The sequence below is a fragment of the Biomphalaria glabrata genome, chromosome 11 (assembly GCF_947242115.1).
Source record: "Biomphalaria glabrata chromosome 11, xgBioGlab47.1, whole genome shotgun sequence".
NCBI lineage: Eukaryota > Metazoa > Mollusca > Gastropoda > Planorbidae > Biomphalaria > Biomphalaria glabrata.
In genome coordinates this window covers 16,499,122-16,527,071 of record NC_074721.1, presented here as the reverse complement: position 1 = coordinate 16,527,071, position 27,950 = coordinate 16,499,122, and the positions used below count along the sequence as shown (strand labels likewise).

The 27,950-nt window shown below is 36.7% G+C and overlaps 1 protein-coding gene across 1 annotated transcript; it reads right to left on the bottom strand.

The window, feature by feature from the left end:
- Positions 1-1,248: 1,248 nt before the first annotated feature.
- On the bottom strand, positions 1,249-26,280 carry LOC106071662 (uncharacterized). Its single transcript, XM_056004740.1, has 8 exons — positions 26,162-26,280; positions 20,890-20,961; positions 15,053-15,139; positions 13,619-13,705; positions 10,637-10,657; positions 8,964-9,038; positions 2,429-2,479; positions 1,249-1,442 (listed from the first exon to the last, which is right to left on the bottom strand). Exons 3-8 carry the CDS (start codon positions 15,124-15,126, stop codon positions 1,349-1,351), a joined length of 402 nt encoding a protein of 133 aa, XP_055860715.1. The 5' UTR covers positions 15,127-15,139; positions 20,890-20,961; positions 26,162-26,280; the 3' UTR covers positions 1,249-1,348.
- Positions 26,281-27,950: the final 1,670 nt, after the last annotated feature.

The following is a 27,950-nucleotide window of genomic DNA, read 5'->3' as shown; positions in this document are numbered from 1 at the left end:
ATCAAACCTTTGTATTTTAGTTTATGTATTTCTTTTCTATCAAACCTTTGTATTTTAGTTTATGTATTTCTTTTCTATTAAACCTTTGTATTTTAGTTTATGTATTTCTTTTCTATCAAACCTTTGTATTTTAGTTTATGTATTTCTTTTCTATCAAACCTTTGTATTTTAGTTTATGTATTTCTTTTCTATCAAACCTTTGTATTTTAGTTTATGTATTTCTTTTCTATCAAACCTTTGTATTTTAGTTTATGTATTTCTTTTCTATCAAACTTCTGTATTTTAGTTTCGGTATTTCTTTTCTATCAAACCTTTGTATTTTAGTTTCGGTATTTCCCGAAACGGAAATTACTATTGATAATTTCTGTTAAATATTAATATTTTGTATTGGGATGTAGAATTGTCACAGCATTGTTTGTTAGCCACTGTGACATGTGGTAATCAAAGTTCATTGGAGTACTTAAGTTCCATGTTTCACGTGAAAATTGAAATCTTCTTTTTAAATGACGGGCAAGCCTCGTGTTGGGTCTGGCCACATGGTCCTACAGGGAGTTGATCTGTAGTCCTCAGAAAGGATGGACGTCTATTGGATGCTTATAAAAGCAGGAGATTTGTAATCGTTCAGTATTTCCATAAGTTGGATGAATTATTTGTGAAACATTGTCAATTATTCTGTGTGCCTTGAAGGCTGGATTGTGTTTTTTTTTAATTTTATATCAATAAATGCACATCGTCTGCTAACCAATGAGTTGATTTGTGAATTTCAATGTATGTTGTGCTACTCTAGTTATAGTAGACATCCTCGACAATAGAAGTGCAACAACTCAAGAGAAGAGAAGACCTGTTTAGTTCGTGCTACAGCAGATACTTAAATAAGCACCAGAAGAGGTGGGACTTAGAATACATGTGCTGTTTTTTTAAAGATGTATTATCATCGAATGTTTGTAAGAAGGGAAATGTGATCGTTGTGTCTGTCCCGTCAAGTTATTGTCACCAGCAACCCACATTTTCTGACATGTCGAAAGATTGCGCTAATTAACAGAGTGGGGGGTGGTGGTGGTGGTGCTGATAATGAAAGCCTTATAGTTGCCTATATCTAGGGAAGATCTAACATGAATAAAGTTAGCAGCATGTACACGGACAAGAAAGTGTTTGTTAGTGTCTACTAGCCTACTACTATTACAGTTATTACCACCAGTAGCTTTAGTCATAAGCATACGGTAAACTCAAAAACAAAGGAAAACAAAATGTCTTGCATTTACTTTATTTACTTTTACATTCCTCTGTAGACATTTCTAAGTTCTAAAACTGACATACCATTAAATAATAAACAACTTGACTCGGGAGATTATTCATCGTCATCATTGTTGGGGACATTGTTGTTGTTATCAAAATAGGTTTCATTGAAATCAGCCTCATCGGTAATGTTAGGTGGTAGTATACTAGAAACAAAACAACAACAACAATTAATTTCAATGTTTGGTGAAGAAAAAGTAGGATCTAACAAACTAGCTTGACCTATATGCAATTTAACACAAATATTAAAATGTTTCTTAAGTTTCTGATGAGGCCATAATGTGTTTTACATAATGTGTCTCGAATGACGCGAAAAGAAGAGAAAAAAGGGTCTCCTTTAACATCACACGGCTTACTGCGCTGAACTATTTGTCTTGAACACGAGCCAGTTTCATAGACTTACTTAGCCTACGTACACATTACTTTGAAATGTGAACATTTTAATTATATGGACAACCAAGATATTCACGAGTCTTTCCTGCCCGAAGGCTTAGTGATGTAGTGAAAAGTTGCTCGCCTTTGCCTTTTTTTCCTGTCAGTGATAACAGTTCCGCCAGACACAATAAGAGTGTCAAAAGCTATTTCAGACACATGCCAATAAAAGCATTTTATTGGTAGTCAAGTGCTTACATCCATTAACACTTCGGGCATCGCAAACCTTACGGAACAAAAACACATTCTGGGACTTTCAAATACCAAAAGGCCTAAATGTGAATCGCAAGAGAAAAGCAACTTCAATTCGACACCGTTGACACATTTGTTGTCTGAAGCTGGATATCAGAGTCAGCCACAAAAGCTGCATCATCAGCATACAGGAATTCCCTGATAAAAATCTTCCTAATCTTGGTTTTGGCCCTCAGCCTTGATACATTAAATAGTTTTCCAGAGGATCTTGTATGGAGAAACACACCTTCGTTGATGTCGTTGTATGCATAATGTAGTATACAGGAGAAGAATATACCAAACAGAGTAGATGCGAGCACACATCCCTGCTTGACACCACTGCTAACTTCAAAAGGTGCTGATTGGGCTCCATTGAATTTCGTTTCATCATGAAAATTCAGTGAACTTCAGTATTTTGGAAGTATATCAGTATAAGAAATCATTGTACTATGTTGTTTAAATAACTTACAAATTGACACATCTATAACTTGATGGCTCATCAGCATTAAAAACTACCAACCTGTAGATAGACAAGTAAAACAGTTTTAAAATATAAAAATAAATATTATCGAGCTAATTATTTCCCATCGTCATCTCATCGTACGAACAATGTAATACATAAGAACAGCGAGCATTGTATTATTGAGCAATTATTTATTGGTACTTTGATTATATAGATATTGCTGTAACTGAAGTGTGATGCTGGTCAGTGAAGCCCTATGGGACACATGCGACACAGTCCAGTGTACTTAAAATGTAAACAGTTTCCGTATAAGTCAACGGTGTTATGGTTATCTGACTATGAACTGTGTGCTGTTTTCGAAAAGGTTGGGTCAAGTCAGTCGGACACAGAGAGGACCAAGAAGGTTAAGGAAAGAACGTCATTCATTTTTACAAGTTGTGTTTAGCTATTTTTTTCAGACATTGACTTCTGCCCATTTGTAAAGTATTTGATTGTTTATCATTATTTATTACAATTACTATACTATTATTATAAGGGTTTATAGAGAACCGTAACAACTGGTATCAGAAGTGGAACGTTTTGATGGCCTCTATCAAAACCCTTGAACTTCTTGTCAAGGAACTGAAGCGGGAGCTCCGCAAGCGTGGGCTGTCGTTAGGCGGAAACTAAGATGTCTTAGTAGCACGTCTCTTGCAAGCCCTGCTAGGTGAAGATGAGAATCCAGGCACATTTTTGTTCGAAATAGAACCGGATGTGGTGGAGCTCTTGAGTGCAATGCAGGAACAGATAAACTCGGGGCAGATAAACACCAAAGAAAAGATAGACAAAATGGATTCTGGAAGAAGTGCTCCTTGTTCAGGAGGAGCGTGAAGTACCTAGGTCACATTGTGGTCTGAGGGAATCAGCTCGAATCCAGAGAAAGTTGAAGCTGTGACCTACCCCAACGAATATAGACGAGTTAAAAAGTTTTCTGGGACTTTGTACCTTTTACAGACGTTTTGTGCAGAACCACTCCAGCGTTTGTAATACAATTCATCAACTGACAGAAGATAAGAGGCCATTCATTTGGACACCGGAATGTCAGGAAGCTTTTGAGAGGTCACACTCGCCTCAGCCTCCATTTTGGCCTTGCCTATACCAGACTTGACTTTTATACTTGACACCGATGCGAGCAATACTGGAATAGGAGCTGTCCTGTCCTAAAAGTGGATGGAACTGAAAGAGTGCTTGCCTACTGTTGTGACACGGTTACTGTGTGTGGTCAACCGTGACACACGGTCAAGTGTTGGGTATCGGAGAGTTAGGGGACTTGCGGGAAGTGACGAGGGTGTAAACATGAAGAAGAAAGTTATCTAGTGGAGCTGGTTATCTGTAGATGATGTTCGCCTTGTAAATATGTTCTGTTTGAATGCTGCACAATAAAAGGCAGTCTGTACTTAAAAAGACTTGTTTCTTCACACCTACTTCAGTCGAAGCTTGTCGAGATCGGAAAGGAACTACTGCGTCACGGGACGTGAGCCTCTATCCGTTCTAGGCGCTTCCACAAATACATATATAGGAAAACGTTCACTCTTGTTTGTTTGTTTTACATGTTTCGGATGTTCCTTCAGAGTTGAAGATAATTACTTCCTAGTCCAAACCTCCCGCAGGACGACGGGGGATGGGAGCGGGCAGGGTTTGAACCCGGGACCATCGATAAATCTGAACGACAGTCCAGCGTGCAAACCGCACGACCAGGCAGCCATCCTTATAGGTAATCAGTCTCTCTAAAATGGCTGCTTTCATTAAAGAGTCCCAAAGGTCAAGTCGCCAGGTGGATTGTACGTCTGCAAACCTATGACCTTAAGATTCAGCACCAAAAAAGGACAGGCTCACCAGAATGCTGTTGCGCTGTCCCGAAGACCTTGCAAAACTGAATGCAAGCACTGCAGGAAGGTCGAAGAAAGGGAGGCGGTCGTCGATTGTCGTCGTCTTGGAGTAGAAGCTTCCGGACCATGGTTGGATCAGCTAAGAGACGAAGATCTGGCTCCCATTCTCCTAATAAAGGAAGAGGGACAACGACCAGATTGGCAACACATCTCTGATTGGGGAGCCGTTACCAAGTCACATTGGGTCCAATGGGACTCCATAAAAATTGTCAACGGTGACCTCAGCTGATGTTACCTAAGCTTAAAGTGTCTGAGGTACTGCAAGAGATAATGGCTTGCATAATGGCTTCAGCGGCTCCCATCTTGGTGTCAACAAAACTTTGGAGAAGATACGCCAGCGGTTTTACTGGTTCCGATAGCGTGAAGATGGGAGAGAATGGTGCTAAAGGTGCGATGTCTGTACAACAGCCAAGGGTCCGCAACGTAGGACAAGAGGACATTTGCAGTAGCACAACGTCAGAAATCCCTTTGAAAGGATCGTGAAGGAGATGTAGAACTTCAACTAGATCTACTCTAAATCTTCATATAAAACTATATAGTCTAAGACTCTAGATCTAGATCTTAAACTATAAATAGATCTAGAAAAAAATCTATATCAGTGGCGTCACTAGGGAGTGTTGGGTGTGTGGTCCGCACCAAATAACACCCATATGGAAAAACTATATTTTGGTTAAAGTCGACAAATCAAAAGAAAAGTATATATATATACACACAAACGTCTCTAGGCACACGATTGATTTAAAAGGTTCTTTTGAATAAAACATTTAAATACCTCTTCTCCAACGCGATTCTATAATGTACCGGTACCTCCTTGTTTTTTACTGCAGATCGGACCAATGGCTCCTAACGTACCATCGTGAAAAGAACAGACCCGCTACAACACGTCTTGCTAAACACGAGGAGGATCTTAGGAGAACAAGCCCATTACAAAACGTCAAGCCCATTACAAAACGTCAAGCCCATTACAAAAACGTCAAGCCCATTACAAAAACGTCAAGCCCATTACAAAACGTCAAGCCCATTACAAAACGTCAAGCCCATTACAAAACGTCAAGCCAGTACAGACGTGCCTCACCAACTGCAGCTTTTTTTAAGCTGTTATGGACACCCCCCCCTATGAGGGGTGCAAAGTGCTCTCATGGAAGACGCAAAGTCCTCATCTTTTGGGAGGGAGCGAAGCCGTTTAAATTAATTAGAGAGGGTAAAATGAAAAAGATTGTAGTTATCAAACAACGTTTGAATATTAACCCAGTAAAATGACATTGCTATTTATGTATTAAAAGTAGAAGATTGTCAATTAAAGACTACGTATTATCTTCTGGTAACACTATTTTATGAAGAAGGCATTTCAAAACTGATGCCTCTCTAATACTTCATTGCGCTTTCCCTGACTACCTTATGCCTCTCTAATACTTCATTGCGCTTTCCCTGACTACCTTATGCCTCTCTAATACTTCATTGCGCTTTCCCTGACTACCTTATGCCTCTCTAATACTTCATTGCGCTTTCCCTGACTACCTTATGCCTCTCTAATACTTCAATGCGCTTTCCCTGACTACCTTATGCCTCTCTAATACTTCAATGCGCTTTCCCTGACTACCTTATGCTTCTCTAATACTATCTAAAAATAACTATATTTTAGATTATACAATCACTTTAAAATTATCTAAAAATATTTATCTGGGAACCAACAGTAATTAGCCTCGGATGAAGTAAAATGTCTCTATCATTTCAGTCCCAACCTTTCTTAATTTAATTTTATGTGATATGTAGTCTTCTTACTTTTAGAAATAGTACAAGTTAGACTTTAAGGAGAATGAGTTTCTAAAGCTCAGAAATGCTGAAAAGCGGTTGGCGCTATGAGCTCCGCCCTGAATTTTCTGCTGTGGAGTCCTCAATACCAATTGCTAACTAAGGACGAAGCAAACGTACATTTTCTGGTCTAGCTCTAGACCAAGTCCAAGTCTGAGTTACACATCCTAATGTTACATCGTTTCCTTGTCAAAGTCTAAGAGAGGTAACATGTTTGGGTGATGTACAGTTTTCTATTTGAATTAACTTGCATTGCCGAATTTGCAATATCTACCGAATAAATGTTACAAACAATGGGATTTTTATAAAAGAATCGACACTTATTTTACTTTTGCGCAACCATAAATGAAAGTTGTTAATCAACTCACTGTTTTATCTTAACAAAAAGGAAAAAAAAATCCAACTAAAGATAGTGTATAATGGGAAAGTTTGAAGTAAGCTGAATGGGGGGGGGGGGGTGATGACACCCTGAGTTAACAGCACCGGGTGATACGGATCCAACTGACGCCACTGATCTATATCTAGAATTATAACAAAATCTAGATCTAAAATATCATGATGTCCGATTTTCATTTTCTTTTCTAGTTTCTAAGATTCATACCGGACGGACGGACAGAGAGACCAAACACAACCGCTTTCGAGGGACGCTAAAAATAAATCAATCTATTGAAGCTATAGAATATATAGAAGCTAAATCAGACACTTAAGAAGTTCTTGTGTAGGTCAGAAATACTCTAAGACACACATTTAATTCAAGCTTACAAGTTATTTGGTCAGATGATTTGATGACACCAATAAACAAGTTAAAAGTGTCACATTATGATTTTTATTTGTGAAGAGAAGAAGTTATCAAGCATAAAAAAAACAAACTTTGATGATAAGAGAGCGAAATTTGTGTTTCAGTCTGCTAAAAACTGGACAGATGGTCGAATGAACATACATTGAAATGTGAATGAATCCAGTCCCAAGTAGATCAGAGAGTGCATTGTATTTTAGGAGATAATGATGCGCTAATTCAATAAATACATATCAATTTATACAAAGAAACAGAATTAGAAAAATAATTGTTCTGAAACAATGACAAAAATATAGAACAGTGCAACAAGAAAACAAAATATTCATAAGTCGGAAAGACAATGTGATGGCTGACACATTATCACGGTGTACCTAGGAAGTAAAAGAAATGGAAGTAAGGAAAGGAGCTAGGCCACGTCAATTTTGTTTCTTTTGGTTGGTCAAACGATTAATATTAGTAAAATCATTTTGGTGAGAACATAATGAATAGCAGTGTAGTGAATAGACATTTATAACAGATTGGAACATTTTGTAAATGTATATGTATATGTATATTGGTGTAAGTTAGGGTAATCGAAGACTGTATGGATTAACGAAGCTTTGTTAAATGCGTAAGGTGTCGAGATATTAATGTATGGTGTTATATTGAGAATTTAATGAGACCATTGTTAGAAATGTAAAATAGAGTATTACAGTTACATAGTTAATTATAGTTTATAATTGTGAATTATGAGATTAACTCTTATTGGTTCGTTGGGGAAGTTTGGGCATTGTATAGTGGAATGGCTGCAGTTATTTTGAACCTATAATAATAATGTAGGGAATGGTGATATGTAATTATGCTGTTGGATGTTTTGTTGTTGTTGTTGTTGTTTTTTACCTGGTTTAACCGAATGAGAATTAATGAAGATAATATAATTATATTGTTATGAACCTGGTGGTGGCACAGATGGGGGTAGTGGTGTGAGTTTAGTCAGCCGACGCAAATCGCCCCAGGCCAGCGCTAGACGAGCGGTCAACCGTGACGAGTTACGACGGTCGGCCGAGACGAGTGCCAACATGATGGTTCGGGAAGGATCAACGTCGTGAACAGAGCTCAGAGCGTCACGAGGGTTGTAGTCATCTGACCACCCAGAATGGTCCAGCGACGTTCTGCCCGGTTCTAGAAGGCCAGCAGTGGAGGTGTCGCAGTCAAGACGGTTCACGACAGAAGGTTCACGACAGGGCACAGTCGACTACAGCACAGTTCAACGGTGTGGTTCTGTACGGAGCATTACGACGGTTCAGTGCGGAGTACTGTCAAGTACAGTTGAGATGACTGGCGTCTTGATCTTGGTCTGCGATCGAGTCCGACACAACGAGCCTAGTGTGTGAAGTCAGTCCTGAACTGTTGAACCCAGTGCAAGCCCGGAACGAGACGGAGAGGCCAGTGCAAGAGTTGATACGGCGGTACGGTGTTATGGGAGATATTTTTGTGCAGTGTACGTGTTGCCAATTGTACAGTATTGGCTGTTATTTATTCAACAATTAAAATGTTACGTTACTTTGGAGCCCTGAGTTGTCAAGTTCTAAGTTGGTGGTGTATGGTGCAGTCTGCAGAGAGCCTGGATAGTGAGATTCGTAACAATATTGTACAGTGGTTTACAATTAATTTTGATATTTAAAGGACGTTCGACATACTTGGCAAACAAGGGGGGTGTTACGGTCGTAGCGCAGCATGGTGCGAATGGGAAAAAGGTGCGAATTTGGGTATTGAATGGAAGGGATGTTAAAAAGAGGAAGCCGGAAGGAGATTGACAGGATGAGAGATGAAATGTTCATGACTGAGAATTATTTAAATATTACTTTCTAAATAATCAAGCTGTAGGTTCGTTTAAAGCTTCTTTCTCGAACATGTGTGTTTAGTAATACTTGTGTGCTATTTAGTAGTTTAGAAAATGAACTTCTTATAATTTTTTTAGTTACAAGTTACACATGAAATATTGTAACATAGATCATAAACTTACTTGCATAGTACTTTATGATCGGGCTGGCAACAATATGTTGAACTATTACACAGACCCTCGAAAGGTACACAGGTGCTTGAAAAAAAGACAAACAAGGAATATGTAAAAAAAATTCTACTTTATTTTCAAATTAAATAGGCCTGGATCTGATAGGTCTAGATCTCATAGGCCTGAATCTGATAGGCCTGGATCTCATAGGCCTGAATCTCAAAGGCCTGGATCTGATAGGTCTAGATCTGATAGGCCTGAATCTGATAGGCCTGGATCTGATAAGTCTAGATCTGATAGGCCTGGATTTGATGGGCCTGGATATGATAGGATCCGATCGAATCAAATTTGATATGATCAACTCAGTTCAAATCAGATCGTGATAAAAAAAATATATGACTATTAAGGGGATCGAACCCTAAAGACATTTTGGGTATTGGGAATTTCCAGACATTCAATACCCAACATTTCTTAAAACCCAAGAAGAGATTGTAAGCATATAGTCGAAATTGAAAGCTGCGAGTTTACAATACTTTTACCATCCAACTTTTTCTGAACCCATGAAGAAGGCTAAGATAATTGTAGGAATTGATTGATGCAACTTTTGATAATTTCAGAATTTCCACCTCCCCCCAACTTTATCCAGAACCCATAAAGAGGGTTTAAATTTATAATAGGGTTTGAATAAATAGGTTCAATAAAAGTTGCAAGTCTGTAAACTATTCAAAACAAATCTACTAACACTTAATTGACTAAACATGATAGATGAACACCCACAGTTTGTAAGGTTAAGAGACACACCAGGCACAACCGACAAAGAAGAATTTGTGAGACAGACCGACATTGAACGCTTTAGAAAACACGCCAGACAAGATACACATTGTACGCATTATGAGACACATAAAAATGTGACTTAGAATTAGAATAACGAAAATAGGGAAATATTATAATATGCTGACGATTATCGCCTAGCCTTCATACTGAAAACATCTAACAACGTACTAAATACTAAATATAGTTCATACAAGATTTGAAAGAAAACTAAATGTAGTATATTAGAAGAGCGATTTTATGTAATATTTTGGTATTGTTATTGTAATCATAAAAATATTAGCAGCCTATTATCCGCAATGAGATTTCTGCTTGTAGTACATTTATTCCTTTGTTTATGAAAAGGAGAAATCAGCTTTTTAATATTGTTCAATATTTTTAAAAATCTGATAGTGACAGGTGACACACAGAAAGACAAATCTAATTGAGACTTTACACCTTACGAGGGCCGTTGAAAAGAAAAAGAAATGATTACTTGAATTATTTTTTTTTGGGGGGGGGGGGGATTCAGCTTAGCTCCCTGCCACTGTACAAATCAATCAGGCTGGGGATACGGGACTGTAATATCATACCCTAACTAATCTGTTATCCCACCCTGGCAGAATCGGAAAACAAAATGGGCGAAAATTGAGGGGCATGTAAGGGCCAAACACATTGGGGAAATGGACGTTGGTGCGAATTGGGAGACCTTAGATGGAGGGGGGGGGCGGATGGAGCCCTAGATGAAGATCTATAGAAGTATATCCACAGCTAGAGAGGCAGATACATATTCCTAGTATTCGTGTTAGTTATTTATAGATACTAGCCTTGTTTTGTACATAAAGGTAAGCTAGCTCACTTTTGTTATAACTTACTTAGATAAGCATTTTCCAAGCCTGTGGAGACAAAAAAGAACCATTGTCCAACTGTTTAAATTTAGAGATGGAGATAGAATAGTCCTAAAATGCTTTCTGATGTATTTGTTACTAACAAACAATAATAATTGAAAAAATAAATATTAAATATATTTTTGAATGGATTATCTATAGAGAAGAACTCAATATTTATAACTACATCAATGGGAAGCGTGGTCGAGAGGCCAAGTGCGCTTGAACTTGACTAACTACAAGGGGGCTCGAGGTTCGACACCCGACTCGGACAGAGTTGTGTTTACTGAGCGCCTAAAGGCAGCACGGAAAACCAACTCCTAGATACCCCCTCCCCCAACTGGTCCACAAATGAGATAGGACCAAAAGCGCTCTGAGCATGCTATAAGCATGAAAGTAGCGCTATATATTGCGCCACACCTTCATTGAGGACCTCAGAACAGTGAACACCAGGAGGTAGGAGGCTTCAGGAATTGCCAGTAACAGATCTTTGTGGAGACAGCTTGCAGCCCAATGCGCCGAACAACGCGGGAGGACCTAAGTCTAAGTAAGTCATGATTTGTTAGGTACAATGAATAATTATTAAAAGCTTCAACTTGATCCGAGATTGGGTGTGGGAGAAATATTCAAAATGTGTACCAGACTTACAGAGTGAGTTGATATAAGCTTTGTAATGGGTGAATACTTCCGGAGTTTTGTATTGTACCGCCAGGGAAAGAAATCAAACTACACATCTTCGATCTTCAAATAAATCTGAAATTCTTTATTAGATATGTCTACGAGTGCTACGTAACCACTTCATGAATCGATTTTCACAGAGACTCAGTATCTAGTTAGCGTTATCAATAGTTATCATGACTAATAGCCTGACTTCTGATTTTCTACTGAGTCTTGAATCATTATATTATCATTATAAATGGACTGAATTCTAGTGTTTTTTTTATAACGAATTTGTTTGCATCTAATTAGGTTGACCACTGGTCTGACTTCTATTTTTCTAGATAGACATTTTGGACTCTAGTTAGCATAATTTATAGCATGACCAATCAGCGAGCTTCTAGCTACATACTGAGACAGTTTTAACTATCTAGCATGACCAAAGGCATGTCTTCTGGTTTTCTGCTTTGACTGTATGGATTTACTTACTAGCTAGTATAACCAATATCCTGACTTCTAAAAAAAAAATTAATTCTAAAAAAAAATTAAATCTTGAAAAAAATATTTTTAAAAAATCTTGTTGCATAAATTTCCTAACAGTTATTAAAATATAATTTCATAAAGATTCATAGCTTCGTCACTTCCAAAACATCTTTCTCAGATATAGCCTCAAAGAATTTTTCTGATCATTTTCAACCAGAATAGTTCATAAACCTGACCTACTTTCTAGCCTTGTGTCTGTGATGGACTCAGGTTTGTTTTGAATCATCCTTTCCGAACGGATGATTATAAGTTGGTTTTCCCTAAGTATTGTCCTAAGTATTGCCGGAAGACTAGACCTTAGAGTGGCTAAAAGTGGCTAAGTATTGGCCTGAAGCCTAGACCTTAAAGTGGCTAAAGGTAGCCGTGTGTTGACCTGAAGTGACTTTAGAATTATTTCGTTTTTTTCTGATTTTTATTTGTATGATGTACAAAGTTTTTTCCCGTGAGAGGCACGACAGATTGCCTTATGGCCTATGATTATGTATTTATTTGTAATATATGACGTGTGTTGTGTGATGCTCATGGCCTACAGAGGGCGGTACTGCCGCAGATCTTATCTTATCTTATCTTATATAATACAGACGTTACTTCAAAAAAGAAGATGATTACGTCCTACGCGTCATGCATTTAGTCATGCATATTAACCAATGACTTAAATTCTGCCAAGTCACTGGTTTTCCTGGCTAGCTCAGGCAACCCATTCCATGCTCTAATAGCACTAGGGAAGAAGGAGTATTTGTACAAATTTGTCCTAGCATATGGGACGAGGAATGTGCCTTTATCTTTGTGTCTTTCAGAGTATTTTATTAAATTTTGTTACTCTAGTCAAATGTGAATAATCGTTTGTTATGAATCGCACTGCTCTATTTTGTGTCTGTTCTAGTTACTTAATGTTTTCTTGAGTTGAGAGGTCCCAAACAGAGGATGCATATTCTATTATTGGCCTAACAAGGGTTAAATAACATTTTAGTTTTATGTTCTTATTTGATTTATAGAAATTTCTTTTAATAAATCCTAATTCTTTGTTTGATTTTTTTGTAGTTTCATCAATATGTGGATTCCATGACAGTTTTTCATTTATTATAACACCTAGGTATTTTGCGTTTTTAGTCTGTGTTACTGGTTTGCCATGAATAAGATAAGTGGAATTAATTTGTTTTAGTTTTTTTGTTACTCTGCCACATCATCAGAAAATGTCTCAGTTGACACTGATAAAGGGACTACAAGTATTTTAGTTTCTCTCTAACGATGCTCGACCCTGGCAGTGCCAGGTTATGAATGATGGTTCGTTTCTAGCATAATAATAATAATAATAATAATAATAATTATAAGAATGATAATCTTTATTCACAATTGTGCATTAGAATTATCATTACACTCATCTTTAATCTTCGGAATCTTATGTAATACTTTATTAGATTAGATTACAAGCAAATAAAATTTGAAGCATGTGAAAATGTATATTTTTAGATTTCAATGGTCCTCATTCATCATTAATAAAATACAACATTTAGCTACGTGATTCTCTATCTCTTCTATACAAATTACGCAATCCATTAAGGATGTCACGTGATACGTTTTCTTTATTGCTTTGTCAATATTATCACGTGGCTAAATGATGTTTGTTTACGATTGGTGAATGATGTCCATTGGTTTTGGTGATGCTACTATATATTTACTTAGAAACGAAAATTGAGATGTTTCTAACAATGTCTAGTTGTTTTTCTTTCAGCTTAGTGTGAACTAATTGCCTGTAGATATAGAGCTTACCTGCATTCGATTTCCGGTTGATCACAACAATCTTCTGTCTTTGCACACCTTTGTCCTTGAGGTTTACACCGGTTCAGAGTAGATGAGCTACATACAAGTTGAATGTTAGTTAAATGACATTTTCAAATATATTATCACGATTGTGCTTTGGAGATCTTTGTATTGTTACCACAATCATATGACATACCTGGATTCTGTGATGCCTATAAATGTATTGCAACTTACTTATTGAAAACGCAGAACTAAATATATTTTTCTTCAGTTTCATGCTCAAAAGCTCAGTTCAATAAAGCAATTATTTAAAGTGGAAATCACTTGTTCTTGACGCACTTAAAATGATATAGTTGGAATAATACACTGTGCAAATACAGGCGCCCAGGTATAATCCAAAAAGTGAATAAGCACACAGAATAATGAAATAGCGACTGTACACAACGTCTGACGACCAATGAACCCTAACAGCTAGCGCCACGTTCCTTATTTATAACGATTTCTTCTGGGCTCTTTACGTCACTGATAGTAAGGTGTACCAGCTTACCTACATTCCACATTGACCATATAGTTTGCTTTATTCAAATTGAGGTTATCTTGAACAGTTCGCCCCCCTTTCCCACGCAATGTGACATTATAATACATACAGTTTAAGTACTTCTGGTGAGAGGTTACTTTGCAACACATTGGGAGCAAATGTTACAAAGTAAAAACAAAAAGGTGTATAAATACGTTTGGTAGATACATATCACAAATGCTTAACATAATGTTAATAAAACATTAATGGTTGCATGTTGATGGTTTCATGTTAATACCACGATGTTCAGAGTACAATAACAGGCAGAGTTACCCATTTTAGAACTCGCGCTTTATTGAGACAGTTATCGTAAAGATCAAATGTTTCTAGTGCGAATGGCACAGCACAAGGACCAACTCCTTTAATTTCCCAAACTAATTGGAGGTACCCATTAAAGTTGGGCAGACTCAGGAGCTTCCTAAAAATGACGAAGTCTGAAATTCCTAGCGAGAATAACTGAACTTCTCTATCTGGTTAAGCTCTGTCTATCTAATATGACGGAGGTACTTATCGCCCTGTAGCTAGGTACTTATTCTCCTGTAGCTAGGTACTTATAACCCTGCAGCCAGGTACTTATTCCCCTGTAGCTAGGTACTTATTCACCTGAAGCTAGGTACTTATTCTTCTGGAGCTAGCTACTTATTTCTCTGCATCTAGGTACTTATCCCCCTGTATCTAGGTACTTATTCACCTGAAGCTAGGTACTAATTCCCCTGTCGCTAATGTTAATTTTTTTGGTTTATAAATATTTACCCGGAGGACGATACATCTAATGCTATTTCTTCCGCAAAGCCCTGGTCCTTCATGTCATGGGATACCGTCATACCTACTGAAATTGGCATGTTAGTTTTTTAAGTTATATTTACCTCATTAGGCCGAGAGCAGTTAAATACTCCCACATGACTACATAAACAATCGTAAGTAGCAATACCTTGATCATATTGAAATGATACCTTGAAAGAAAGTAATGATATTTTTACAAAGCTTATATCAACTATGTCTGTCTGTCTGTCTTTCGGGCAAAAAGTTGGTACATGTTTTTTTTCTCCCACTTTCCGTTATTCTCGGATCAAGTTGAGACATTGAGACAGTTAGTCATTGTGTCTGACAAAACATGAGCAATACAATAATAAACCAATTTTTATCTGGGTAGAAGAAGCTGTTAGTTTTGTGTGGCCTGTCTGTCCGTCCGTCCGTCTGTCCGTCCGTCCTTCCCGTTTAGATCTCAGAAACTAGAAGAGAAAATAAAAAGCGGACATCATGATATTTTAGATCATTCAAAGCTCTGATGCAACGACAACTATTTTCTTTTCCGAAAGTGAACCATCTAATTTTAAAATTATCAATGCAAGTAGATTTTTCAAAACAATACACCACTTTTCAATGAAAAACCTTAGGGGAGGTAGGTCTTTTAAAAAGATCACAGACTTCATTAATAAATCAAGCTTCATTCATAGATTCGCGCATTGGTAAAAAAAAATTGCATCTAAGGTTACAATGGAAAATGTATTAATGGATCATTATAAAATAAATTTTCCATTTATTAACTAACTCATGGAATAGAACACTGATTAAAATGTTGTTTTAAAAAATAATTTTAATACGAACTACAGAAGGAAACTATCTATATTGATAGCTGTTGAATGGCATATTGTCTCTCGCTATTTCTTCTGGTATGCCATGTCTAGCAAAAATACCTTTCATTGCCCTGATAACAAATTCTGCTGTTTTGTTCTCCAGTTGTTTTATTTCAGGGTATTTGGAGAAATAGTCCACAACTAGTAAGTAGTCATTGTTTTGACATTCAAAAAATCTGTCGCAACCTTTTTCCATGGTCTGTCTGGTACAGCATGAGGAAACAATTTTCTTCCACATTATTTTGTTTGAAGGTTGCACATGTTGCGCATTTCATTATTGTCGAAAAAAAAATCTTTGGACAATCCTGGCCAAAACACTCTCTGTCTTGCCTTCGATCTGGTTTTCTCAAGACCAAAATGACCTGTGTGCAACTTGTCGAGAATTTCATTTCTCATACTTGAAGGAATTATGATTCTGTTCTCATAAAACAATATTCCATTCTCTTCATAAATACTGTCTTTAAATGACCAATAAACTTTTACTGTTTCATGAAACTTGAGTTTTTAACTTTGGCCAACCTTCTCTGACATAACTAATTACCAGTTTCAATTTAGCATCAGATTATTTTTCGTCTACTTTCAATAATCTTCTGATTACTTCCCGGAAACTGTGCAGTTGCGCTATGAATTCTCATAACCATGTCATCATTTGAATTTGATTATTCTTGACCATCGATGTACGCACGCGATAACGCATCAGCTATTTGCATCTTTGAAGCTGGAGTGTAAGTTACTGTTAATATCGCAACAGTCTTAACACCATCAATTGAAGTCTTGGTGAAATCTTGAGTAAAGGCTTCGTCACAATAGTTTGCAAAGGTTTGTGATCTGATTGTACAGTCACAGTTCGTCCACAAATACAGTGGTGAAAATGTTCAGCAGCAAACACTATAGCTAACATTTCCTTTTCTATTTGTGAATATCTGCACTCTGTTTCTGTCAATGATCTTGACGTATACGCAACTGGTTTGTCTTCTTGCATTAAACATGCTCCCAACCCTTTAGAAGAAGCGTCACACTGAATAGTAACTTGTTTTTCAGGGTTAAACAATTGCAAAACTGGAGCTTCACTAAGTGTTTTCTTTATTAGTTGGAAAGCATTTTCTTACTCTGCATTCCACTGCCACAATACATCTTTCTTTAGCAATTCACGCAACAAACTAGTGATTGTTAACATGTTTGGAATGAAACCTGACAGAAAGTTTAGCATCCCTAGCAGTCTTTGAATTTTTGTGCGATCTGTTGGTGCTGGCATCTCCATTATTGCTTTAATTTTAGCTGGACCTGGACTAATACCATCTGCTCCAATTTGTCTTCCCAGGTAATTAACACCAGAACGTTTATATTGTATCTTGTTCTTGTTGAACTTTACATTGTTCTTTCTAGCTCTATCCAGAATATTTTCAAAAATTTGATCATGTTCTTTTTCATCTTTTGCAGCAATAAGCATGTCATCTGACATGATATGTACACCTGAAATGTCTCCTAATACTTGATAAGCACGTTTCTTCACTCGCTGAGGATATACCAAAAGGCATTCTCAAGAATCTGTATTTTCCAAACGGAGTATTGAATGTACATAAATAAGAGCTTGGTTCATCCAACTCCACTTGCCAATATGCATCTTTTTGATCAAGTATACTCAAACCTTTTGCTGCTCCCAGTGAACTATTGATTTGATCAAATGTTGGTATAGTGAAATGTTCTCTCATTATATATTTGTTCAGTTCTCTGGGATCTAAACACAACCTCAAAGAATTATCTTTCTTCTTTGCTTTAACCAAGTTATGAACCCATTCTGTTGGTTCATCAACTTCTGTGATCACTCCATCTTGTTGCATTTGTGTGAGTTTTCTTTTCAATTCTTCATAGAGTGATGGTGCAACTCTGCGCGCACATTGAATAACAGGCTTTGCATCCGACGTCAGTTTAATGTGATTCTTCATTTTGTATGTACCGAGTCCTTCGAATACTTGCTTTTATTTTTTCATCAACACTTGTGAAACTTCATTTTGTTGCTTGACATCGTGTACTTCGACATTTCTCTTTGCCTCAATTAGTTTTAAAGCAATAGATGTCTTCAGACCTAGTATATGATTTATACTTTTCTTGATCACGTACAGATCATCTTTAACTTCTAGGTCACCGACTTTAAATGTGACCGATGCAACTCCCTTCAGTTTTAATGCTTCATCCCCCAATGCTCCTAGGGTAGTAAATCAACAGCCTTGAAGTATTTCGAACGACATTTTGCAGCGAAATGATTTCTCTTTTTACATTTTCGGCATGTCTGTCCAAATGCTGGGCAATTGTATTTTCCATGAGATCTACCACAAGATCTGCAATCTCTAATGAAACTTGTTACATGATTCTTTGCCATTTTTTCCTGTGAGCTTTTGACTGGCTTTCTATCTTCTGTCTTCTTTAATTTATAAGCAGCATCCACATGTAGTCCTTTCATATCTATCATTTGGTTCTGGGTATGCTCGTCATTAAGATTTGGCCGTTTTGGGGATTTTTATGGTTTGAGAATCCTTACTTGCACATATAAACTACAAGCACAGCGTTATAATGCAGGCAACGAATGGTGTATTTAGATGTAAAATATGTACAGTTTATTATACAAAATAAGATAATGAAAGGTGAAATGCTGTACAGTTGCTAGTATGGGATCTAGCTTATTTACATATATAAGACTATCATCATCAGATATTAGAACCAAGTGGTCTGAGTGTCATTAGGCTGGTTGCTTAGCTTTTGGTCCGGTGCTGCACTGGTGAGACTGGTGTGGCTGATACTGATGCTGTCTGCTAGTGGGCTGGCGTAGTGGATCCAGGCTCCGTGTGCAGTCCAACTTGTATGGTTGCAGAGCTAAGCTGCGTCTACCAATCAGTTAAGGTAGTGACGGGTCTGTGGCTAGCGTTGTTACTTGGGCTCTTGAAGGATGAGTAGGTCTGATGTCTACAGATCTGGTGCCAGCAAATCTGCTATCAGCTTTAGGTTGCTAAGATTTCAGGCGGATGTAGCCTATAGATAAAAGCTGCAACGATATGATGTATGCGTCGGTTTAGCCATAATGATAACACTGGGAGGTAGATGCCTTTCCGTGAAGGACATCTTCAGACTGATGTGGAGAAACTATAATCTAGTTTCATAAATATCAAAGGGAACTAACAAATGAATATAGTGTCCCATCAAGGGGGGATAACAATAATAATGGGGACTCCCATAAAGGGAAATAACAAACAGTAACAAGTGATATATGAAGTAATATAAGTGACGCTCACCAATCACGGTGAGTAGCAAGTACATACATCTCTTAGATAAATGAGATGACAGGGGAAGGAGAGATCAACGTCTGATACTCGCCCATGTTCCCACATAAGTAAACATAGAGCATAAGTAGATACATACTCAGTAATAAGACATGTTTACAGAAATGCTTTGATAACTCCCTGCCAAGGAATTAATCAATGATAATATATTGAAAGCTCGTGCCGAGCGCTAATATATCAGAGTTAAATTAATAATAGTTAAAGAGCTAAATACATCTGGTAAGAATTGTTAATAGACTCTAGTCCAGATGGCTTGCACATTTAGCCACAAAGTCATGATAAAAAAATATAAGTATACAGTAATCTACTTACATTATCCATGATAAGAATGCACAAATATGTACACAAATAATGTAGTAATAAATGCACAAATATATATATATATATATATATATATATATATATATACATTACTAAGTAAAATGGTTCTCAAGCACTTTACTAAGTTACATACCACCAATCCAAAGTGAAGTAAGGGAATGAAAATAGTCTAGAGCTCAAGCAAGAGATAGATGTGCTCCCTGTCAGCTCTCCAGCGAGAATGAGATCGGACGTTGAAGTTCTGTCCATATACACGTGGAGAGATTGGGGGGGGGGGGGGTGAGTGGCGGGAGATAAGAGCAAAAGTGGTCTAGACTATTTGACGTCTTTGACAAAGGGGTCCACGCTTGACCGTGACGAGAGTTTCCGGGAGATAGACATTGCGCGGAGGCGCGAGTTGAAAGTCCAGGAAATCAGCCCAGGTGGTCAGGTGGATTATGAAGGGGAGATTATCAGAGCTCGGCACATCAAGGGAGATTATATTATGATAATGGCTAGTGCTAGACGAACAGCGTTGCCCGAGGCGTTGAGTTGAATGGGCACTTTGAAGTGACCAGCCGCTCCCGGAAGGGGGGGGTCAACGGATGTTTGCCACGATAGATGGAGGGAGTGTACTCTTGTCAAGAGTCTAGTGTGACACGTGTCAAGGCGGGGATAGTAACATGTGACATCGATGCCAAAGGGGTGGGGTTGGATTGGAGGGGTGGTAGCTGTGTTTTTAGCGCTTGATTGGCTAAATTAATAAAATTGATGATTAATAGCGAGTAAATAAATTAATTAAATGCTTAGACCTGAGTGATATCTTGAGTGAGCTTAAACGGTTCGTCACACTCGTCAGCACGAATTATGCTTGCTGCTTTCTCTAAAGTTAAGTCTACATCTCTCAGAAGTCTCTCTCTCACTCGATCCGACTGTATGCCACATACCAATCGATCTCTGATGAGTTCATCGCGAAGGTTGTCAAGCTTGCATTCCTTTGCCAAATTCTTCAACTCAGTATAACACTGTTGTGAAGAATTTAAATCTGTCATACACAGTGTTGGACTTAGGCCAAAATGATTCTCAAACCTTTCAATTACTTTGTCTACAGTCTCATCTTCACATACTTGCAAAGTATTGTAGATGTCTCGAACGGGTTCACCGATCAGGTGTAACAATAAAGCTTTCTTCACTGGCTCGGGCTTCGTATTCTTTTCAGTGGCAACCATAAACAGTTCAAAACTTTGTCTCCATTTTTTCCATCTTTTAAATAGATTACCGTCTAGTGCCAACGGTTAAAAAGGATCGAATGATTTCATTATTTGTATATATTCTAGATTCTATGTCTAGATCTATACATAAAACAAAACGAGCTAAAGACACCACTCGATACAAATAAAATTAACTGTTAGAAATTTAGAAAAAATCTACCTGTTACCAGCGCTTTAAATCAATCTGACACTAGATCCGACACCTAATCTAACACCAAATCTGTCACAAGATCTGAGGAAGTAGATATCAGTCTTAAGAACTTTAAAAGGAAAGATGTGATAATAACTTCAAAAGGAAAAATGTGCTAATATATTATATGATATTACGTCATTGTTTGTTGTTTATGTTTTGAGCGAATGCAAAGGATTTGATGGAAATAAAAAGATAGTCTTCTATGTCTACTTTGATCAAACACAGTGTCCGCTATCATTATTATTATTATTATTATTATTAATTAATGTCTACAGTATTTTAATGTTAATATATATCTGTGACAACAGAACTGAAGTGTTCAGATGACTAGACCAATATACGAGATGAACTGCGCAGTACCGTAGTTTTGAAATCGGGGATCTATCCATATAGTTTTCTTTCTATTGGGGTATTTTGGAGTCAGTGACACTCCACATGGGCAGATTTCACTGGTTCCAAATTTGAGCTTCCGGTACATATGTTGTCTCATTCTGTTGTGTCTTGTCCTGAGTCGAAAGATTAGACGTTGATCTTGTCGGGATAGCTTATAATAGGCACCTTCTTTCTTGTGATTCGGACGAGAGCTTGTCCCTTTCTCATTTTTTAGCGGCCTCCGTAAGGGGAAAAGCCGCTATAACGTTTGTTCAAAATGTCCGTCTGTCCGTCTGTTATACTCAGATCTCGAAAACTAGAAGAAAATTGAAAAATATTATTTCACCTTGCGATGCGGCTTGAAAAGTTTAGGAGCAACGGCTACTTTTGGTTTTTTAAAAGCAAACCGTTTAATTTATACAATTAATTATGCCAGCGATTTTTTCATAAAAATTACACCAATTCTAAAATAATTACGTAAATGTAAGGGAGGCAATGTTACAATATGTTAACAAAGAATGACAATTTTTTTGTATCACAAAGTCAAATATATGTATAAAATGTACAAGAAATGTTCACAACAAATATAAATATGGTTCCCGGTCATTTCATCCCCGGTCATTTCATCCCCGGTCACTTCATCCCCGGTCATTTCATCTCCTGGTCACTTCATTCCCTGGTCATTTCATCCCCCGGTCACTTCATCCCCGGTCATTTCATCCCCTGGTCACTTCATCCCCGGTCATTTCATCCCTGATATTTTCATCATCTGATCATTTTTATCTAACAAATTGTAATTTTAAAAAATCATGAAATGAGCAATATTTAATGTATTCATTTTTTATTTAAATTTCAAAATTGTAACACGTTAATGTTTAAAAGGAATTAAAGCAAAACTTATACAGGCGACATGATATCACAAGGAGGGTGAACTCCGCCTTTATTAGATAAAACAACAACCTTATTTCAAGGCTAAAAATGACGCGCCCATTTTCAAGAAAGAGCGATTGAAAAATAAAATAAAGTGAAACATGGTCGTACTTTCACCACACCTTGGTCTTTGATGATAAGTTATCAGCGGCACGGTCATAATTATTGTAATCGCACTTCTATCTCTCAAAAGATTTCCACTACTTGCACCACACCTTGGCCTTTGATGATAAGTTATCAGCGGCATGATCATAATTATTCTAATCGCACTTCTATCTCTCAAAAGATTTCCACTACTTGCACCACACCTTGGCCTTTGATGATAAGTTACCAGCGGCATGGTCATAATTATTGTAATCGCACTTCTAACTCTCAAAAGATTTCCTCTACTTTGTCTTTCGATCCGGATAATATTATGATATTACAACCCCCACATCCAATAGAAGCGCTATAGCTAAGTACACACCCAGATTTACAATATAATATACGATTTCTCATTAAGAAAACAAAGTGGAAGAGGAAACACTCTAAACGCATTAGTAACAAGTCATAAAATGTCAAAAAGCATTCTACATAATCATGTTTATATATAAAATATTTAATTGGGGCTGAAATGACCGGGGATGAAGTGATCAGGGGATGAAATGACCGGGGATAAAGTGACCAGGGGATGAAGTGACCGGGGATAAAGTGATCAGGGGATGTAATGACCGGGGATAAAGTGATCAGGGGATGAAATGACCGGGGATAAAGTGACCAGGGGATGAAGTGATCAGGGGATGAAATGACCGGGGATAAAGTGACCAGGGGATGAAGTGATCAGGGGATGAAATGACCGGGGATAAAGTGACCAGGGGATGAAGTGATCAGGGGATGAAATGACCGGGGATAAAGTGACCGGGGATGAAGTGACCGGTCACCTATAAATATAACTTAAAGGTGTTTTTTTTTCTGGTCAACTGTCTGCTAAAATTAAAAGAAAACATTTATGTTTGTTTATAAAGGCTAAGAATGCACTTTCTATGTAAATATTACGCAAATTTTTTTAAAATAGACTTTTTATGCAGCGACTTTCGTGCAGTAGCGCAACAAGTAGCGCCATGACATAGTACTAATCAGTTCTCTCCAAATGTTTAAAATAATCAGATTTTATTGATTTTATTTTTAGTGCCCCCATCAGAATAAAAGACGCTTATTTTTGGGCGTTTTGTCTGTTGGTAGGTCTGTCCATCACGTTTAGATTTAAAAGAAAAAACAACAACACTGAAAATCTAATTTAACCTGTAATTTCCCTTCGGAAATATTGCAATGGTCTTTAAGTATCTATAATAGATTGTTCCTGATGTTTTTAAAAGCAAATCAATGAATTATATTAAGTTTAATTTCCATGCTTAAACGTTGCAAAATACATGATCTTTAATATGCTGTTCAGGTTTCTTAATGTAAATAGCATATAAATGCTAAATTAAAATCTCTATACTGACTTATATTTCATTAACTAAGGTGGATTAGGAAGGGGCATTCAAAAAGGATATGGTTAACTGTTTCATAAGGGTGGGGGCGCAGTGTCTACAAAGGGGGAGTTGTGTGGAATTTATTTTATTGAGATGGTAATTTAACAGAGGTGTGTGTCCAGTCCTTAGTTGGAAGATTGTAGATTGCTCTTTGCGGGGGAGGAAGTTAATACTGTTTGGCTTGTTTGTTAGGCATGTTCATTTTTTTGCAAATGGCTCTGCCTGAGTTTCCTTTTGCCTATTGGTTGAGCCACTCCTCTTTGTGGTTGATGATTAACATTGACCTTAGGGTGAGGTAGTTAACAGGGTGATCGGTCACTTATTCCCCGGTCACTTCATTCCCGGTCATTTAATTCCCTGGTCATTTCATCCCCAATTAAACATTTTCCTTTTTTCCTTGTTTAATTGAGCTTTTAAGTAAAGTAAAGTACTAAAATTCCATTTCAGACCTTGTGGTCTGTAGGGCAGATTCTGTGGCCTATGGTTAACGAGGGTGTCACGTGGCCAGCACAATGACCCACCGCCTTTACTTTCCCCCAACTAATGTCAGGTACCCATTAGAGTTGGGTGGACTCAGAGGCGCTCAAGGCGATCCCGAAATAAAAATTCCAGCCTTCACCAGGATTCGAACCCGGGACCCTCGGTTCAGAAGCCAGGCGCTTGACCACTCAGCCACCTTTGTCTTTTAGCCCTCATTTTATCTAATACATAAATATGATTATGTAGAATGCTATTTTATATTTTTGACATGTTACTAATGCGTTTATAGTGTTTCCTCTTCTAATTTGCATTCTTGATGAGAAATCTTATAATATATTGTAAATCAGGGTGTGTACTTAGCTATAGCACCTTTATTGAATGTAGAGGATGTAATATTATAATATTATCCTGCGCATGACGTAATGATCAAAGGTTAAGGTTTGGTGGAAGTAGTGAAAATCATATGAGACATAGAAGTGCGATTAGAATAATTATGTCCATACCGCTGATAACTTATCATCAAGGGCCAAGGTGTGCACTGTGGTGGAAGTACGGTCATGCAATTGCTCTTTCTTGAAATTGTGCGTGTCATAAAAATAATAAGCCTTGAAATACTGTTTTATTTTGTTTTCTTATAAAGGCTGACTTCACTCATATCAGGATAACACTATTTTTGTTACATTGCCTCTATATTTATACATGTTATAATAAATTTTATAGTTTTAATGGTATTTAATTTTAATTTTATTCTTATCTAATTTTTGTCTTTTTAATAAAAAATGAATACATTAAATATTGCTCATTTCATTATTTTTACAATTACTATTTGTTAGATAAATTGGTCAGATAATGAAAATAACAGGGGATAAAATGACCATGGGATGAAATGACCGGGGGATGAAATAAACGGGGGTTGAAATGACCGGGGATGAAATGACCGGTAACCGTTAACAGGTCTATCTGATTGTTCCATAGATGATCCTGCCTTTGAAAGCTTATCTGCCCTTTCATTGCCCATGACGCCAACGTGTCCAGGGATCCACTGTAAATTGTTATCTTAAGACGTAAGCCTAGGACTTAATCCTATCGGACAGGTCTCACCTAACTCCTCATCCCATAGAGCCAAATAAAACAAAATACATAATTAAAGTTGATTTGAAGAGCCTTTAAAATATACTTAAAAACAAACAACAAACTCGAGCTAACCTTTGCTTAATATGTCTTAGTTTAACTTACTGTATAACAAAAGAAAAGTCATATTTTGTTTTTATAAACATAAAACAAAAAACAAATTAAATCATACAAAATGTATCCTTCAAAATAAACTCTTAATGCGAACAGAGACCTTGCATTTCAATGGAAAGTAAAAGCTAGTTTTGTCTGTCTTAGTCAGCAGTGTTAAAGCATGGTTCAAGTGCATATCTATGTTCGCATCTATAAGCCGATTTTTACATTTTCCGTTAGTAAGTTTATGCTTTAAAATTATTGTTCGCATAACTATGTAGACCAAAATAAGGAAAGAACAGGAAACGTTAGTTTCTTCACGTGAGGATTAGTCAGGAGTCAACATATCTTCCATCTCTAGATCCTTCAAATCAATTGTTATGTAAACTTTATTTTTATTAATGTTTGACTAAAATATTTCTAAATATGCACAAGGATCCTTGAAAGTTGAATTCTACAATTTTTTTTATTTTTTTCAATGTACTGAGATAGCAAACTCTATGTAAAAACAGCAATTTATAAAGCGCTGGTTATGAGTGTATATTTGTTTTTGTGTGTGAATGTGTGTGAATGTTGTTCGTATTTGCATCTATATTGTTATTGTACAGTAGTTACCTGATGTTGTCAATTGTAGTCAAGCTGAATTTCCTTTTGATTGAATCAAAAAAATATCTTATCCTATCTTATCTTAGTTTAGAATTTAAGTTTAGATTACTTACAAATAGCCCAAAGACCGCTTCCACGTACTTCGTGTAATATTGACAGGATCAGGTGCTAAAGCAGATTGAATCTCTAATACTTTTAGACTAGTAGCTAAGTTATGCGCATGCGTTTTCCAAACTTAGGACGAGGCGTAGAAGCGTGTTTACAGACCGCCCTAGGTACTGTTTGGCGCGGTCCCATTGGATACAGTCGAGCTAGGTAGATGTCAATCTCAATAATGCGATTCATTGGCTGTCTTATTTTCAACATGGCATCTAGAATCTTAGCTTTTGTTGACACAAGATGTGTGAACATTTTCTTTCTCAACAGTTCATTTCAAGTTGTGTATTCTCGCACAATAAAAAATGAATCAACATATTGAGATTTAGATCCAAATCTCTTAATTTAAAAACTTGTACATGCAATTATTTACCTGAATACATTAAAGACCTTCTATTACAGTTCCATGTCATCCTGTAGATAACACTAATATAACTAAGAGAATTACACTTGGGTCTCTACGTGATTACCTTAACAAATGCAGCTTTTAGATCGTAAAGAGTTTTCAACAATAGAAATTTAAAATAAGGATATACTGATATAAACACACGAAATGAATTTACAGACACTGAGATAAATAAACACAAGAAAGGACTTTACAGACACAGAGATAAATAAACACAAGAAATGACTTTACAGACACAGAGATAAATAAACACAAGAAAGGACTTTACAGACACAGAGATAAATAAACACAAGAAATGACTTTAAAGACACAGAGATAAATAAACACAAGAAAGGACTTTACAGACACAGAGATAAATAAACACAAGAAATGACTTTACAGACACAGAGATAAATAAACACAAGAAAGGACTTTACAGACACAGAGATAAATAAACACAAGAAAGGACTTTACAGACACAGAGATAAATAAACACAAGAAAGGACTTTACAGACACAGAGATAAATAAACACAAGAAATGACTTTACAGACACAGAGATAAATAAACACAAGAAAGGACTTTACAGACACAGAGATAAATAAACACAAGAAAGGACTTTACAGACACAGAGATAAATAAACACAAGAAATGACTTTACAGACACAGAGATAAATAAACACAAGAAATGACTTAACAGACACAGAGATAAATAAACACAAGAAATGACTTTACAGACACAGAGATAAATAAACACAAGAAAGGACTTTACAGACACAGAGATAAATAAACACAAGAAATGACTTTACAGACACAGAGATAAATAAACACAAGAAATGACTTAACAGACACAGAGATAAATAAACACAAGAAATGACTTTACAGACACAGAGATAAATAAACATAAGAAATGACTTTACAGACACAGAGATAAATAAACACAAGAAATGACTTTACAGACACAGAGATAAATAAACACAAGAAATGACTTTACTGACACAGAGATAAATAAACACAAGAAATGACTTTACAGACACAGAGATAAATAAACACAAGAAAGGACTTTACAGACACAGAGATAAATAAACACAATAAAAGGACTTTACAGACACAGAGATAAATAAACACAAGAAATGACTTTACAGACACAGAGATAAATAAACACAAGAAAGGACTTTACAGACACAGAGATAAATAAACACAAGAAATGACTTTACAGACACAGAGATAAATAAACACAAGAAAGGACTTTACAGACACAGAGATAAATAAACACAAGAAATGACTTTACTGACACAGAGATAAATAAACACAAGAAATGACTTTACAGACACAGAGATAAATAAACACAAGAAAGGACTTT